The sequence below is a fragment of the Neopsephotus bourkii genome, unplaced genomic scaffold, assembly GCF_033783945.1.
Source record: "Neopsephotus bourkii isolate Nb327-2 ecotype Australia unplaced genomic scaffold, CSIRO-AGI_Nbou_v1 NB_53, whole genome shotgun sequence".
Taxonomy (NCBI): domain Eukaryota; kingdom Metazoa; phylum Chordata; class Aves; order Psittaciformes; family Psittacidae; genus Neopsephotus; species Neopsephotus bourkii.
In genome coordinates, this window is record NW_026900570.1 from 1,704,760 (window position 1) to 1,722,293 (window position 17,534).

At 45.3% G+C, this 17,534-nt stretch overlaps 2 protein-coding genes across 23 annotated transcripts in view; one reads left to right on the plus strand and one right to left on the minus strand.

The window, feature by feature from the left end:
• The window catches only part of GALNT11 (polypeptide N-acetylgalactosaminyltransferase 11), a 49,827-nt gene extending 43,861 nt beyond the window's left edge, over positions 1-5,966 (plus strand). For all 5 annotated transcript variants that reach the window (XM_061348968.1, XM_061348988.1, XM_061348959.1 and 2 more), the window contains exons 11-12: positions 3,304-3,441; positions 5,186-5,966. In XM_061348968.1, the coding sequence (XP_061204952.1) occupies positions 3,304-3,441; positions 5,186-5,317 (270 nt within the window). In that variant the 3' untranslated portion in view covers positions 5,318-5,966. The remainder of the gene's footprint in view (positions 1-3,303; positions 3,442-5,185) is intronic.
• A 3,129-nt stretch (positions 5,967-9,095) lies between these two features.
• Positions 9,096-17,534, minus strand: part of KMT2C (lysine methyltransferase 2C) — a 194,248-nt gene continuing 185,809 nt past the window's right edge. For 15 of the 18 annotated variants that reach the window (XM_061348809.1, XM_061348908.1, XM_061348828.1 and 12 more), the window contains 8 exons: positions 15,160-16,282; positions 14,086-14,222; positions 13,781-13,923; positions 13,348-13,516; positions 12,019-12,135; positions 11,389-11,462; positions 10,879-10,987; positions 9,096-10,640 (listed from right to left, as the gene is read on the minus strand). In XM_061348809.1, the coding sequence (XP_061204793.1) occupies positions 10,548-10,640; positions 10,879-10,987; positions 11,389-11,462; positions 12,019-12,135; positions 13,348-13,516; positions 13,781-13,923; positions 14,086-14,222; positions 15,160-16,282 (1,965 nt within the window). In that variant the 3' untranslated portion in view covers positions 9,096-10,547. The remainder of the gene's footprint in view (positions 10,641-10,878; positions 10,988-11,388; positions 11,463-12,018; positions 12,136-13,347; positions 13,517-13,780; positions 13,924-14,085; positions 14,223-15,159; positions 16,283-17,534) is intronic. The other 3 variants (XM_061348946.1, XM_061348819.1, XM_061348854.1) reach the window with 2 other exon arrangements.

The following is a 17,534-nucleotide window of genomic DNA, read 5'->3' on the forward strand; positions in this document are numbered from 1 at the left end:
TGAATTTCCTCTGAAGTAGTTCAGCGAGCTGTTACCTGTTTGCATTAAGTAATCTCACTGTAGGAATAATACCATGTTTCACCAGGGAAAAATAAAAAAAGAAGTTCAGTAACACAGCCCCATATCTCTTTGTGATAAAAAGCAATCCTGGGGGATCACTGGGATATATTGGTTTATGGAGGGAGTGAAGGTGATGCCTCCTTTATCAACAGTGGCAACCTGAAACCAGTCAGGAAATCCAAATGTTGGTAAAAGGAGAGAGCAAAAATCTCCCCTATCCAGTCTTCAGCAATGTCACACTGCAAGGAGTTGAGCTGCAGTCCTCACTGAAACTCCTCATTAACTGTGTATGAGGACGAACTGTTCCTACCTGCTTGTTTGTATGTAGATGAGATTAATAGAATCATAGAATAGTTCGGGTTGGAAAGGACCTTAAGATCCTCAAGTTCCAGCCCCCCTGCCATGGGCAGGGAGGTTGGAACTTAATGATGAAGTCATCAGTCGGTCCTGGTGAAGGCTGGGTGATCTGTTTGTGTCCTGTTGGGGTGAAGGATAATCCTGAAGATACTAGAAGCCCTAGGAAACCTCAGTCTTCAATGTGTACATAGTCTGAACTGCATTTTGAAGGGCCTAAATTCAAAATCCAGTTCTTCCTAAGCTACACCTGCATAAAAAAATACTTATACTAACAGAGTTTATATCTCCTCCTGTTTATTTTTGGCCATGAAACCTTCTCTATCACATGTTATACATCTGTCTGAGGTGACTGGAAGGGTACCTGCGCTGGCTTTGTTCTAGCAATAAGGATGCTTACCCCAGATCTGTGCATCCCATTTCTGCTGTGGGAAAGTTGCTGTGGTCTGGGTGACTTAAGCACAAGCGGGACCTCTGTGCCCCCTGTGACCAATGGTGACAGCAGCGACTGATGGGTGGGAGACTTAGGCAGCAGGATAAAAGGAAACCTTACCCTGTTGGTGGTGGAAAGGTGCCAAAGGACCCCTTCGGTATCCGAGTGCAGTGGCCTGTTCAGCTGCTGACTGACCCTGCCAAGGTTCCTACATGGCCCCAGAGCACTTAGAGATCTTCTCCCAGGCAAAGCATTTCAGATGTGGTAGTGCTCAGATGCCTGCCCATGTTGACAGGCAGGGAGAAGAGAGCTGTTAGAAAGAGACCAATCCTGCAGCATCTATCAAATTAAGTAATTTATTTAACACCAAACACTTCTTCAATTTCATTACGGAGAGAGGTTTTTCCATAACATCTGCTATTTAGGTAATTTGAAAACAGAAACAATTCATTGTATTCTAATTGCATCCCAGTGTTTTTCTTTGGCTCCATTGAAAACAGTGATTTTCCTTATGCCTGTAGAGCAGATCAGTCACTACTGTGTGTCTGTGGGGGCCAGCAGTTAAAGGTGCTGGTTTTCTGTGTGGTGGGAGCTGGGCATAATTCCATTTTCAGAACCAAAATCTGACAGGGATGCTCTCCCGGGTGTTAGGAAGTGGATGCAGATAGAAAATATCTGCACCTCATCTGTTACCTTTTTGTTTTAAATACAATTAATATTTAAAATGGCATTCATTGTTGAGCACACATAGGAGGATAAAACAAGACATCCCTCAGAACTGACGTATAAATCCTAGGCAGGCACCTTTTCCATTATGGACTTTTGATAGTGTATTGGCTGCCAGGAGGTGTTGCCGTCCTATCCACTGGGCTGTTAGAGCCTGCCACGAGCAATGACAAGAGCTAAACATCATCCTTCCACTCGTCAGCAGCAAAGCAGTTAGTAAATTTTGGAGTATGCAAAAGCGTGCAGTTACATAACAAAACACCCCTATGGGGTGGCTTTGCTTTCCTTATGCTTCACTCTGTTAACATCTGCAACTTCATATTGCTACTCTAATCTGAACTTCATTTAATAGTAATAATAATAATAATAATTAATAATAAAACTTCTGGGAAGTCTTGTTATTTCTCCATTCTCTCCTCCTCTTCACTCTTGCCATGCTTTTTCTCATGACAGGGTTTAAACAGAAGTATGTTAGAAGGCACAACAATGCCTGAGGTTAGGGCAAATTTCAGTGTGATACCTGCCCTTCCTCAGAGGAGGCCGTCACTGAGTTACAACAGTCACTGTCCTAATGGGCTGTATGCTTCTCAGCTGTGCAGTCCAGCTGGGGCGATGTCCTGAATCACAGCTCCCTCCTTTCATCAGATAAAATCTAATAAAAATCAGAACTTGGTCTATTTGCTTCACTTTTCTGCCTCGAATTTGATATTCTACACTCTCAGTGTGAAACTCATGCGGATTTAGTGGGGGTTGACAATCATGGAGTGGGCATGGGTACTGTAGCTCTGAGCTGTGTGAGATCACAACAGGGCTGCAGGAAGATTTCACCAGAGCAACTGAGCGTGCCCATAGGTACAGGTACCTCTGGTACAGTTGTGAGGGGCTCGGTTCCCTCTTATTCCCGGGGAAGGGAGTTGGTGCTGGCAAGGGAGGCAGATGAGCAGGGATGCTGTTGGTGCACACCATCCTAGTGTTGGGTCTGGGAATGGCAGCAGAGTGGGAGCGCTTGCTTGACGTCCAGGTGCAGTGTGAATGCAGGCTCCCCCTGGGCATTCATTCAGTTGTTTGGTGTTTGGCCAGCTGGTGTCAGTGTCTTCCCTGCACTGCAGAGCTACAGTTTTGGATGCTCTGTTCTCCGTTTCCCTGCTGCTGTGTAATCCGGGGTATTTTGAGGTGCACACACTGAAGTTCTGCGTTTCTTTGCTTTCTGGCGCAGGGATCAGAATCTTCTGTTGGTTACAAGACCTCCAGGTCCTCTACCTCACTGGTCTTGGCCCAGGCCTTTGCAGGACTGAGGGCACTGAGGGAGGAGCAGCAGCTCCTGCAGTCAGACCAGGCTGATGGTCCAGCCTCCCTAAGCCTTCAGATGTTCCTTGCTCCAAAGCAAGGTTTAGGCAGCCGGCTGACTGCTTCCTGTCACATTATCCCGTTTAGCTGCCTGCACAAGGGGAGCACTTGGGGTTGCTGAAATTTAACAATGATGGTTACAGGGCAGAATCATAGTTGGTCTTTTTAGTACCCATACATGGGGTAACGCTGTGTGATGCTGGGAAGGCAATAGAGCACTGCAGCTGCATTTCAGTTGCTGGAAAAGAGGCAGTGAGTATTGAGTATTGCAGGGCACATCTCTGACGTGCAGATGCTAAAGCACCTTCTTTGTAGCTGAACAAAAGATGCAAGGCACCTGCCCTGAAACATTGGCATAAATGTATTCCTGTTTCCTCTTTCAGGTCTGGATTTACAATGAGGATCATGAGTTGATCTTAAATAACCTCCTTTGCTTGGACGTTTCGGAAACTCGCTCATCCGATCCACCTCGTCTCATGAAATGCCATGGGTCCGGTGGCTCGCAGCAGTGGACATTTGGGGTAAGTGGAGTATGGCTGGCACAGAGCACACTGCTTTTAACTGGTCATGGAATCACAAAATCATTTAGATTAGAAAAGACCTTTTAGATCATTGAGTCCAACCATTAACCTAGCACTGCCAAGTCCACCATTAAACCATGTCCCTGAGTGCCACTTGTATGCATCTTTTAAATGGTGACTCAGCTCCTTCCCTGGGCAGCCCATTCAAGTGCTTGACAGCCCTTTCAGGGAAGAAATTTTTCCTAATATCAAATCTAAACCTCCCACAGTGCAACTTGAGGCCATTTCCTCTTGTCCTGTCTCTCGTTACTTGGGAAAGAGACCATCCACCTCCTTGCTCCATCCTCCTTTCAGGTAGCTGTACAGAGTGATCCCCTAAGCCTCCTTTGCTCCAGGCTAACCCACCCCAGTTCCCTCAGCTGCTCCTCATCAGACTTGTGCTCTGGGCCCTTCATGACAATAGCACTAACAGGACAGCAGATTCAAGTTTAATTATGACTAAACCTCAGATGTACCAAGTCAATTGTACTGTACTGGACCCAGCCCACAGTCTGAGCAGCCTGTACCAAAGCTGCCTGTGTTGTGGTGGCCGCATTTCCTCATAAGACTGCTGAGCTCTGGGTCATGCAGCCCCTTTGTAACTTGGGAATGTGCCTGCAGCTCCATTTAGCCTTCTTTCTGCTTGTCACAGCCACCCACTGGGGCTCACAGGGATGTGCCAGAGACACCAAAATCTACCCCACAGCTCTTTGTCGTGTCGTGTTTGCAGGACTGGGAGGCAGGAGGGTCCTTGTGGTGATTTCTGCTTCGTGCTGGAAGAAGCACAGGGCAGAGCGGAGGATTGAGAGAGGAGGTTTCCTGCAGTTGCTTCTGCCCTATAATTGCATCTTATTAGTTTAATCATTTAGAGCTGGTGCTGCATATGCATGAAATTTGGCTCCTAGGTTTTAACTCAGAGGTTGTTCCCCATGTGCCATCAGCGTAGCAGTGAGTGTAGTACAGACATTCCTGAGCAAAGAGAAGGGCACTGCCCAAACTGCCTGTTGCACTTCCAGGCCAGCTCTGCATAAACTCTCTTGGGTTCATACCTTGCTGCTCACTGGCGGCATGTGTTCCTACGTGGAGTCAAATAAAGAAGGCTGTTGCAGTCCAGGATGGTTTGGACATAGAGAGGCAGGTATTGCATGAGCGCAGGGTTCATGGTGTGTGTCTGATGCTTGCCCCAGCAGTGCCACAGCTACAGATGGTGGTGGCAGTGGTGAGCTGAAAGAGTGCTGCTGGTAAGAGATTACTCAGGGTGCATCAGCTTGAGCTAGCAGACAAGACTGGCTATAGAAATTCAATGCAGGTAACTGTTAGGTGTGTGTGACTCCTTGGCAGAGAACGGCCAGCTGTGCACTGCCAGTTACAGCGCAGGACCCAGAGTTAGAGGTATTCTGGAGTGCTGTGATATCCTTGCTATGTTCTTCTTCTTCATTGGACATTTGCTTGTGTCCGTAAATACTGATGTTAACCCGCATGTGACTCTCTTGCGTATCAGCTCCCTCCATGCAGGAGAGCAGGAGGTTGCTGCCCATGGGCACTACTGGGGTGGTTATGGGGTATGTCAGGGAGGCTGCAGAAAGGCTCATCTGTCAGGAAGGAGCACTCCCTCCCACTAAGCATCCCTTCCAGCTTCAGTTCAATGATGAGTAGAACAGAAGTTTTAATAACTAAATCCCATCTGTCTGCCTGTCTCCTCTAGAAAAACAACCGCCTCTACCAGGTCTCCGTGGGGCAGTGCATGAAGGTGGTAGATCCACTTAGCCACAAAGGGTACGTGACTATGGCCATCTGTGATGGGTCCCTTCCGCAGCAGTGGCACTTTGAGAGCTGAGGCAGCGAGGATGCGGTTGGGAAGCGTTACGCCAAGACCCCGGTTCCCCTTCGGCAGTGATGCTCAGCCATTCTGGAGGGCTTTGTGAGGAGAAGCTGCACCCGGCGCAGCCGCTGCGGCGGCCCCATAGGAACACTCTGCTGCGAAGAGCAGTGTGCAGAAGGTGGATGGTCCCTGGCAGCTGGAGCAGCAGCAGAGGCAGCAGCAGAGCACCACGTAGAAGTGCAATTTATCAGCGGTTCCTTGGATTATCCTGGATTATTGAACTGTTATCCAGTAAGAGAAATTATTAGAGCAGTGTCATTTAAATGGTGAGATTTTAGCTTTGTGGAGCTTTTAAATGCCAATGACAGAAAGGAGTGTTTCACGTGCAGTATCTCATTAATTCACGTTTTTAGGATGGTTTTACTGGCCAAATTATTTTGCTTTGTCTGGAAAATGTTTTTCTTCCCTTTTATCTTCTGATAATTGTCATTTGTAATATTTAAATTTAGTTCCCTTTATTTGCAGTTTTAGGACATTTCATGTAGTTGAAACCCGTAGCTGTCATTCGTCACCTCGTATTTAAAACAAAGTAACTATTACAAAGCCTATTTTGATGACTCATGACAGTAGCTGCATTTAAAATAAAGCATCATTTTTTTATTAAGCTGTATGGCCTTACTCTCTGTAGAAAGCACCGATTTAAGAGACTGATGTTTTCACTCTCTTTTCTTCTCAGCTGGCTCCTTCTCCCTCTCTCCCATCTGGGAAGCTTTGATGATGATTTATCTCCTTGTTTTTCTTTCTCTCTGCTTCCCTCTTTCCCTTCCCCAGTTCATTTATTTCACTCCTTACCTTTGGTTGACTTCCTGCCTCAGCCCCGGGTGCTCCCTCAGTGCCTGGAAGCTGCTGCAGGAGGGAAGAGCTGTTCTTACCCAGCAAATTTTTTCCTAGCGCCATTGTCCTGGTTTATCCTGCCACACTGAGCTGCCTTCCCTAGAAGCCATCCTGGTGTTCAGCCATTGCCAGCGCCATGAGAGCCTCCCCCTTTCGCTTGAGCAGCAGAAGCACTTTTCATCTGCACAGCTACTCCAGCATCTGGTTCCTGATGGTTTGGGCAGCATGAGGCAAGCAGTGGTAATGTTGGAGCGATTACAGAGCCACGTCTTCCTGCAGAGAGGTGTGATTCTCATGTGGCAGATGGTGCTTGGTCCTTCAGCTCCTGCCAGGGCTGTCACCTGTGAGGAGAGCAGGTAGGAGCCGTCCCTCCTGCCACCGCACTGGGCCATCAATGCTGGAAGCAGGGAGGAACCAGGTAAGCTGGGTTTAGTGGTAAACTAGAACAACAGGCTGAAGTGGAGGTTCTTCCACATAAAGCATTGCAGTGGGAATAGTTTGGTTAGACACCAGTCGAGTTCTTTCCTACCACGAGTCTCTTAAACAACCCTGGCCCCTTCCAGCAGCTGTGCCTCATCTGGGGCCTTGTGCTGTGCCTGGCTGGGTCCGGTGGCCCTTGGAGGGGCACCCAGAGTCTTCAGTTCCCAAGTTGCTGTTGCAGGGCAGTGTGGGGCTGGAATGGACTTTTTGGGTGTTGGCTCACAGTAGCCTCCAGTTCAGCACTTCCAAGGCAGTGTAAAACCAGGTGGCACAGTGTGCTGACAACTCAGGAGCAGGGCTGTGCTTCCTGTCATTAACCAGTACCTGCTTCCTCAGGCTATGCCTGGGGTGGTTGCTCTGCCTGGAGTCGATTCCAGCCCTTGGTGGTGGTGAAAGGATGGGCTGCAGCTTCGTAAACACCTGATTAACCCTGGCTGCTTCCACAAGTCAGTGTGAGGCAGTCACTGGTGCTGGGAGGGCTGCTCCCAGCTGTGCCAGCCTCTGCAGGCTGTGACATGGGTTTTGGTTGTCAGACTGTTTGGGCAGCAGCCTTGCTCTGCCTTGTTTAGTGTGGCCTTTATGTTGTCTCTTAAAAAATGATGGAAAGTGAACAGCCAAACACCTCCTCAGAGAGGCAGAGCAGCAGCTTTGGCTTTGTTTATGGCCTGAGTCTGTTGCCACTGAGAATTTTTGACTGGAACTTTTGGTCCTGGCGAGGGAAGTTGGAGACTGTTGTGTTGGAGGCTGTCAAAATTGGCTCAGTACATGTGGTCTTGAAGCATGCAGCAACAGACACAAATGTAGAATAGGTGAACTTAGCTGCAGATGAACAGATAAATATCCTATCCATCTCATTCCTATCTGTATAACACACCTTGATTGTTTGAAAATTGGCACTACCCATGTTTGCAGCACTGCAAATGCTGCAGCCAGACACTGTGGGGCTGGGCTGAGCCCTCCCAGCTGCTGCTGTGCCCTGGGGTACCAGTTCCCAGGAGCAGACTGAGGCGATGATGGTGGTTTGGATGATGGTAGTTTCTGCAGTGAGTGGGTTTTGGCCACAGCTGTGTCTGTTCAGTGCTGCAGCTGCACAGCCAGGTCATCGCACACAGGATGTGCACAAGAGGGGGTTATCAATCTATTCTGTGTACACCCAGGCCCATGTCAGTTCCCTGCTCACAGCTGGGCCCTGCCTGGGCTGAGGTGGAAATTCAATTTTCTCCTCAGAGTTAAGTGACTGATTGCTCATGGGTGACTCTCGGGAATTGGGCTGGATACGAAGCATGAAAGGAAAACACTTGCCATAGAATCATAGAATGGTTTGGATTGGAAAGGACCTTAAAGCTCCTCCAGTTCCAACCACCTGCCACGAGCAGTGACACCTTCCACTAGAGCAGGTTGCTCAAAACCTCATCGAACCTGGCCTTGAACACTGCCAGGGATGGGGCAGCCACCCTCACAGGGAAGAACTTCGTAATATCTATTCTAAATGTCCCCTGTCAGTTTAAAGCCATTCCCCTTGTCCCGTTGTAAAGTCCCTCTCCAGCTTTCTTGTAGGCTCCCACCAGCTGTCAGCGCTGTTTCCAGCCCCAGTCCAACCCACAGCTTGCATGAGCTACTGTGGAGGAAACCAACTCCACCCCAGCCCAAACCAGCAGCAGCAGGACACCCATTTACTCTTTTTCTTGCTGCATCTCTGGCTGATTTTCTGGGAAAGACCCGAGCAGTGGGAATGGCGGCTGGGAATGCTCAGGAGGTGGCAGCAGAATGTGGGTTGTGCTACAGCCAGGGGGACGGCGAGTGCTGAATGCGCTGAAATCCCGACAGAACTGGAGAGGAGACCGTTCAGAAGGAAACCAGGAGGATGTACCTTATAGATGTAAAATATTTTTATTTGTAAATGCTGATCTTCTAAATCTGTTTCCACAAATTCCAAAACCCATAACACTCTGTATGCTTCAAAAAATTCTGTTGGTTTTTTTTTGGAGTTGTTTTTTCGTGTGGTTTTTTTTTGCCAACATTAGATACTATTATACAGAACAGAAAAAAACTGTAGGACAAATACTGGTAGGATGTTGGAATATTGTACAAGAGAAGAAAAATATTCAAGAAACAATTTCATACAGCTATTTATCAAGAGAAAAATATATACAATTGATTTATTCTGTAAGATAAAAATACATCATGCCATATACATTACAAGGTCAGAACTGTATGACTGAATATACCAACAGTTTACAGTCCACTTTCATTGTGCACACACAAAAAAAAGAACTTCATTTTCTTCTTTCTCTATTTATTTAGGCTGTGAAGTGTCAGTACCAGAATCTGAAGTACAAAATAAGAAGCTAACCTGGTTCCAAATGCTGATTAATTTCTACAAGCAAACACAAAACAATGTGTTTCATTTTTTTTTGTGGGTTTTTTCCTTGTTTTTTTTTTGAAAGAAATGTAAACAAAAACCAATCCATACAAACACATCTTTAAATTACAGTTTCCAAACCCCTATTGCCAGAGTCCTGCAGCTGCAAGCACGTTACATCGCAGGTTTTGTCCTCGTTTTCCTTTTAAGAAGGCTGTCGGCGGGTCGGAGTTAAGCTCCGACTACATGATTCTAAGCCGTTCCCGTGATTTAAGGTAGGCTGAACAGTCCCCCCTGATCTTGACTACTTTTGCTGAAGGAAAAGAAACCAAAGTCCAGCCTCTCTTTTGGGTGGTTTTAGCAGTTATTCACAGTTATCACAAATTGTAAGCACAAAAAAAACCTGACTTAAGAAATAGGGATGCAACAATATAATACAAATAAAATTAATCTAAAGTCCCCAACCATCTACAAAAGCCCCGGGTTTACTGTACACACGCCCTTACCAGGCTTTAAGGTCGACTTAAAAAAAGGTCTCCGAGACCCCAGCTGAGACTGCTTGAAACATAAAAACCCCTCACGTTTTAAACGGAGATTTTGGTTATCCCGTCGCGCGCCTCCGGGAGATCATATTGTAACATCCCTATTGACGGCGTGTTATCAGCACCCAACTGCCGCAGCGTCTGGTAGCATTTGGTCAAGAACTAGGTTTTATAATGTATTTTTTTTCCTTTTTTTTCTTTTTTTTTCCTTTTTCTTCTCAAACTATTTACAGGTGTGTACAAAGGAACAACGTAACAGGGTGTGTTAGTTCTGCAGGTAACAGCAGCAGCTTGGCTTTCTTCTAACTTTCTTTTTAAAAATAGCTTCATTCACTTATTCAATAATAAATACAAAAAGGTTCTCTTATTTTACAGAAATCAAAAACTACAATAAACTGACTCATGGAATCAAGTATTTAAATGTATTTTAGTGCAAGTTATTTTTTTCCCTTAGCTCTATCCCTAAGGAAGTCGTTTCAGTACATTCCTTGTTCAGTGGTGTCTACTTTTATTTAAAATTTTTCTTTAATCAGAGGGCCTGCCCCTTTATCAAATAAGGCTGTGGCCAGCACTTTGGACTTCTCCCTTTCGCTGGTGATTTCAGTCTTACATTCATAGATGCCCACCTGCAGTCCCGCAGGTCAGCCCTCGGTTCTTTGCCCAAGTTCATCAGTTTCTCCTTAGTGAGCTCAAAAACAAAAGTGCTGGACCATTCTGTTAACTCAGTCTCACCTCCCCGTGGCTGGAAAGTTGGCTTCGCGTTTTGCCGGCTGCTTCTGTGCTTGCTGGGTGGTTGGGCTCTTCTTTCTTGTTAAGCACACAAGTAGAAAGCTGTACTTCCAGAAGTGATTTTCTGTGTTTTTTCTTTTCCCCTTCAAAAAGGCAACAATTTTCCATCGACAAAATCCAACTGTGAATCACTTCTTCCTAGGGACAAGCAGCCCTCAAAGACAGCAAGGAATGCATTCTAGTTCATCCACTTTCGGCAGTTTACAGCTCCACAGTGACATGGAATCTTGTGCTGGTCATCTTCAAAATCAAACTTGTAGTCATAGCAAAGCTGGAAGCAGATGGAGGGAAGAACGGTTATGGAATGCCCAGGCTCTATCCCAGCTTGCGTGCTACCTCCAAGTTAAACACCAAAATACTGCTGAGGCAAGACTGGAAAGGGAAAAGGGCAAGGAGGGGACTCTCCCACCCAGCACAAACAAGCGAGGCTCCCACCTGTAGAAATCCCACAGTATCAGAGAGCAATGCAAGTAGCAAGAGGTGAGTAAAACCTTACAAGAGCACCCTACCTCCTCCCCCTTCTGGATTCTTCTGCTGGAGCTGATGATAATTTTGTGTCCTCTCTCAAAAGTCACCACCTCGGCCACACAGTTTGGTGCACACGAATGGTTGATGTACCTGTGCAAACAGTTGGAAGAAGAGTAACCTTTTAAGGAAATGTATCTCCTGAGGCAAATCTAAACTTATCCTCAGGATGGCCTTAGTTAGCTTCAGGGTGCACTGACTGTCCAGATATAATTATATTACTCTCTACTTGATTCTGTACCTAGAAAATGTCAGAAAAGTGAAGCATTAAAAAGAAAATACCCAATTCCTTCTTCACAGCTGCCATGAACCATAATCAAATCAAAAAGCTGAAGATGCCAGTGGAACAGTCAAAAGACTGAATGTACCAGCTCAGAGAATAAAAAACATTGAGGGAACCAACTGTAAGCATGGACTCCCTCACACCCAGCCCCTGTCCAGGGAATGCAGATCATCCCCCCAAGCCAGGGTCAGATCTCCTCAGAGCCACCCACCTTGCGGGACCGCCTGTCAGGGTCGCATCGATGACATGGTCATTGTCAATGCGGAACATGTACACGCCACGGTTCTGGAAGACACGATGGTGGAAAAACACTCTCTTAATTTAAAGTTTTCACTTAATTCCCAGTGATTAAACAGAAGCAGCAGCGTGGGTCAGCTCCTGTGTCCCCCTGTGTTCAGGATCAGACTCTGCCACTGGCTCATGAGGGAATGGCAAGCCACACAGTGCTCTTCCCCTAACTGGGATATGAGGGAATGGGAGGGGAACACACATAAATCTCTTTTCCTTAGCAGCTTCTATACTGCCTTTCACTTGGGATCTTAAAGTACTTCACAACTGTGTACTGCTACAATACCAGAGTTACAAAGAAAGTTGCTTTCAACTTTAAAGAAGTTCTCAGGCACATATATTGCCCATCTGCCCAGGGCACTGTGAGAGCTATTTAACACTTAAATACAATCTGATAAGAAATGCTGTAGACTGGTTATATTTCTAGCCTATTGCATTTATAGTACAGCAGAAAGCAAATGAAAGGACCTGAATTCAAACAGCAAACCAGCATTTGTTGTGTTGTATGTACGTTTAAAAGGGGAAAGGAACAGCGACCAAGCAGCAGCCATACCTGAGATTCATAAAGCTTCTCCTTCCTGTTTGCTACCTCATTCCGTATAATAGTTCCAATATATTCAATGACCATAGTGTGCTTTTCAATGTCTCTAGCAGCATATAAGCCCAGGCCCTGCAAAAAATACATCAGGATTTAGAATTCTCTTTTGACAGTTAACACTGCATTCCTCACTGCCCCACAACTGTTCCTGCAGAGTATCCCATGAAAACTGAGCAATCCAGGAGTGAAGCAGCATATATGGTGTGTGTGACTGCCAAGACTCAGGACCCAGCTCCATGTTACACTGTTAGGATGCAAGAAAACATACTTGGCTTGTGTCTAGGTGAGGAACCTTCTTTTGCACCTCGGGCACCCGGCTGTGTAAAGATTAGGAATTCACTGAAAAACCAAGTGGGCCTTACTAATAGGAACGCAGCAGCACAATTAAATCCAACCTAAAATAAACAACTCTGTTCATACACAGTGAGATTAATTACAGAGCTTTTGCCAAACAGGCTGTGGAACAAAGCACCACCAGAATTACATGAAACAACAAATTTCTTAGTATTATGAATGCAAACAAGCACTGAACTCCTCCTGCTGGCCTCGCACCACTTTACTCAGCTTGGTCTGAATGTGTCAAGCTCCCAATTGTGTGTGTGTTTTTATTATGCTTTACTACATTTTTGAGAAATACGCCTCCCAAAACTTGAAAGGAACTTGAAGACAGGCTGAAAGAGCTGGGCTTGTTCACCCTGGAGAAGAGAAGGCTCTGGGGAGACCTTAGAGCAGCTTTCAGTGCCTAAACGGGCCAACAAGGTATCTGGAGAGGGGCTTTTTACAAGGGTATGTACAGCTTTAAACTGAAAGGGCGTAGATTTAGATTAGGTATTACAAAGAAGTTCTTTCCTGTGAGGGTGGTAAGGGCCTGGACAGGTTGCCCAGAGAACCTGTAGCTGCCCCATCCCTGGCAGTGTTCAAGGCCAAATTGGAGGAGGCTTTGGGCAACCTGGTCCAGTGGAAGGGGGATTGGAAGTGAATGAGCTTTAAGGTCCCTTCCAAACCAAACCATTCTGTGATTTTATAACAAACAAACGAATTGTTAAGATGTTCACAATAATCAGAAAAAAATCACACTGAAGATAAATCTGCGGAAGTGATTCGCCACATAAAAAAATCGCTGATCTGGGGATAAGACTTGAAAGATTTTCCTAATATATTTAGTTCCCATTATTTCATATAAATGTCATATAGATGTTTATATAGAAATAAATAGACAAATATCTAGCCATATTAAAATATTAAAAATACTTCATTTTAATACACATCTGAAACAGAACTCACCTGAATACGAGAGCGAGCCAGATACACATTGGACTTCCATTCCGTTTTCATTTTGCGGTACTGAGAGGACTTGGAATGGACAAACTGCTTACTGTAAGGCGCGTTCAGTTCTCCCGTGACTGTGCTCTGAAAGGACTTTGATGTGCTGGTGCTGTTCAAGGTGTGAGGCCTGGAGGAGTTGGGCATGTAATGGGAAAGAATACAAGAAAAACTGAAGATATCTCTGAAAAGAGCCACAAACCCCATCAAAAGTTCTTTTAGACATACAGACACTTAAAGCCAGCTAGCATAGACGACAAAGCAATTCCTCGGATTTGGGCATGCACATACACAGCCAAGGACGACAGGGTTTGTAAGCAGCAGACGAAAGCACAAATAACCCTAAGCAGCCTATAAACCCTGGGCTGTACTATGTGAAATTAAAACAAAATACCTTAACACAAACCTCTTGACATGGGTACTCATTTTAGGCTCGGCACGGGCACAGCCCGTGGGGTTGATAGCAAGAGGAAGTTCCATTAAGGGGTTTCGGCCATAGCGGAAAGTGTAGTTCTCACAGGCCTCAACCCCTGGCAGCTGCAAAAAAAACAGACAAGAGAAAAGAAATCCAAGTAGTTACATGTTAATTGTATGTAACCGATTAGTTACTTTACCACACGCTTCTTCCTGTTCCCCTTCTCACATGTATATCCAACAACTGGGGGTGATCCAGCAAGAACTGGGATGGTGAAGACTCACCGATTCAGCAATCCTGGCCACTGCAGAGACTGTCAAACCAAAGAGGTCTTCACCCTTCAAATAGCCGGGAAACAGCTGGAGCATTTCGGATTCTTTTCTAACAGAAGCAACGGGCTCCAGGATTTTATCCCACACACCTACACAGCCATACGGGAAAGAGTTACAGTGATCAATAAAGTAATGGTACTGGTTTTAAATTGAATGCCTGAGGATATTGGGACCCATAAACCAACACTGGCAAAGCAATCTGTTGCTGGTTGTGTACACACACAGGCCGGTGTTTAAAAGAGACAATCATCTGGTGAGTTGATTTTTTTTCCCTGAACAAATCCCAAACAAGCACCACACTCCTACTGCACACTTGATTCTCAGGAATGAAGCTTTTAGTATTTGCAGCATGGAAACTTTCAGTCCTCTGACAAGAATGACACGGACAGATTCTCCTGAGGAAACCTGCACAATGAAAATTTCCTGAAAATAAACTGTATGTTCTATTTCCATTGGCTGATCATCATCAGCTCACAGTTGTGCGTGGGCAGTTCCCCCAGCAGCGGTGTGACTGGACAGAGGGAAGCCGAGTATATCGGCATGCACAGCATGAAGGGGTTAAGTAAGACCAGAGCACTACAGGCCATGTGCTGTGTTTCTCCACCTGCCCGTATGTTTATGATCTAACAGTCTTCTCCCCCAGGCCAGAGACAACATTACCTACTCTGAGAACAGCGTGGTCAAGTGAACTATTGTCTTTCTGCTTCCTAACTGAGTTTGTATTTAAAGTCACTTTTCATTAAAAGAAACCGATGCTGACATTCCTACTATTTTAATACTCATTCACTTTTAAGTACTTGGTCTTTGGTCTGTCTCCTCTGTGAACTTGTAACAAGTCTGTATTTTCAGCTTATACAATTTCTTCAGAGGTACCCGGAGTCTCCAGAGCACATTATTCAAAATGGGCCCTGGAAACTCACTTTAAGCATTACATTGTGCCTTCAATATGAATTTGTAACATTTATCATACCACAAACATCAGGAGTAACAAACAAACAAGTGGTGATCTTAGCTCACAATGTTTACCTTTTGGTGTTGTGTCAGTAAGGACCATATCTTCGTGGCCTTGCTCCACAACCTTGATAACAAATAATGGGAGCCCGTCCTTCTCCTCAATCGAGCAGAGATAGCGACAGCGTCTGTTGGCGTATCTCATGCTCCAGTACAACCGGCTGGCCTCGTAACCCACGGGGAAGAGTGCTTTGGAGGAGTGGAAGGCCTGCATCTGCTGCGGCAGCAGCTGACCGACGGCATGGAAAATGAGGCTTCCCACACGGAAAGTGTGGTCACGCTCTCCTCGCTGAACGATGCTGGCAATCTGCCGCACTTCATCTCGCTGAACATAGACCCTCCTGAAGACTGCAAAGTAACTAAGTTCTTGCTCATGAGTTCCCTTTGGTTTGTGCATGGGGCAAAGCATGGTCTTGTCTTTAAAAAACATGCATTGTGCTTTAATGGCACAGGTAAAGTGATAAATATTGGTGCACCTTAACCTGTGACAACCGCTGGTGGCACCCATTTTGTGACAAAACATGCATTTCATTTGCAGGCCTCTTCGCAGTGCGAGTTCTACGTTTATTAAGGCACCAGCTTGTGTCTCGTAGACTTCTGTAGACCAAAGAGCACAGTTCAAATGGACCCAAAGGTCTAAGTCCAGGTTAAGAAGCCTTGCTGGTCCATCAGTTAACCCATCACCTTCCTCGTGACAGAAGCAACACTTCCTGTAGTCTTTAGGCACAGGATCTGGTTTAAGGGTTGTGCCCAGTTTTTTAAGAAATTCATCTATTTCTTCTTCACAAGGAGGTTTGAATGATCCTTTGGGAATCACAATCTGAATGCTCCACTTTTTCCATTTCATGCCTTTCCACTTCTTATTGGGAGGCCGACAGTCATCAAGACTGCTGTGTATTGCTTTTAACCTAGGTTTTAGTTTCACTGTTACCTTCAGCTCATCTGGTTTTGCCTCTACCTTGGCTGCTTCAAATGCAGGGGGGAACATGATGGGAGGTGATGATGGCGGAGAAACTTTTTCCTGCAGCTGAGGCAGACAGTGGACATCCAAAGCAGAGATGTTGTTGCTGTACTGATGGAATGCTTTAGGTGGCCTCTCTTTCATCGGTGACTGTGGCAAAGAGGGAAGTGATTCCTGCTGAATCAACAGAAAACTCTTAAGATAAAAATCTCAAAGCGTGAACCATTAGATGTAGCCTGAAAACACTGTCAGGTCAGTATGGAAGAGTCTACTAAGAATGCCTAAGTTCCCAGTGCAGCAACAGAGAATGATGGAAATTACCCTGACCTGCATTATCACAGCTTGTGCCAGGATACAGAGCTCAAGAGTTCTCCCAGTCAGCCTAGAATGTGGTGCCCCTCAATAAATATGGGGAAGAACAAATAATCCTTTGTTCAGGTTATGAATGAAAAACTACTCAGTTGCCCTAAAGGAGCTAACTGACAGAGTTAGTTCTTAGGTGTCCTTAGAAAGTTCTGTGACAACACAAAGTAACTTTAAAATATGGGTCACAGAATTAATTTAAGGAGTAAGAATCCTGTTATTTGGTAGAAGGGGAAGATTTGGAATTAATGACACATATTTTTCCTGGTAACAAGTAAGGAGGAAATTCCTGCAGGGCTCTAGACGAGATTTACCTTGAGGACTTTACTATTCACTCACAGAAAGCAGGAACTGCACCTGCAGAGATTTGTTAAAAACCAAACCAAAACATAAAAGGGGAGGAAACAAGAACAAAGGAAGTTTACATTTGAAAGTTCCTAATGTGGTTTGTATGATTAATCCTGAAAGAGTAAACGAGAGGATCAAGAGCCTGAAGATGGCATTTAATTAGCTTACTGACGTATGTGCTAATGCACTTGCACAGAAATACTTGTACAGTATTTACCCTGCTTAAATACTAGAGGAGATGAGCTACATGGGACACTACAAGGATGCGGATGTAACACACATTTATCTTCTCCTCCAGGTATGGGTTATTTTTAATTTCTTCTGAAAAAAAGCAGGATGCATTTGAACTGAGGCAGCAAATTCTACAGTAAATACAGGACTACAAAAAAGCATTAACTAGGTAATGTCTGAAGCACAAAGCCTGTTCTGTCCAGTGGTTCAGGAGGGAGAAAAAGGTACATTTGAACCTCACAGGGTTTGTAGGTAGCTAACTACAGCGTACTGTTCCAGCCAACCTGAGAAAAATCCGTGGCCTAACTCCACTTGCAGTTGAACGAATGTCTTTAAATGTCTGTATCCAATAATTAGAACCTCTTTTTCCTCTTCATTGTCAGTCAGTAGGTTCTTTACTACTATTTTGGTACTTAATGATTTAAAATGACAGCTATGCCCAAATAAAAGTGATGAATAGGACTGCATTTTTCCAGTTACACTTAAC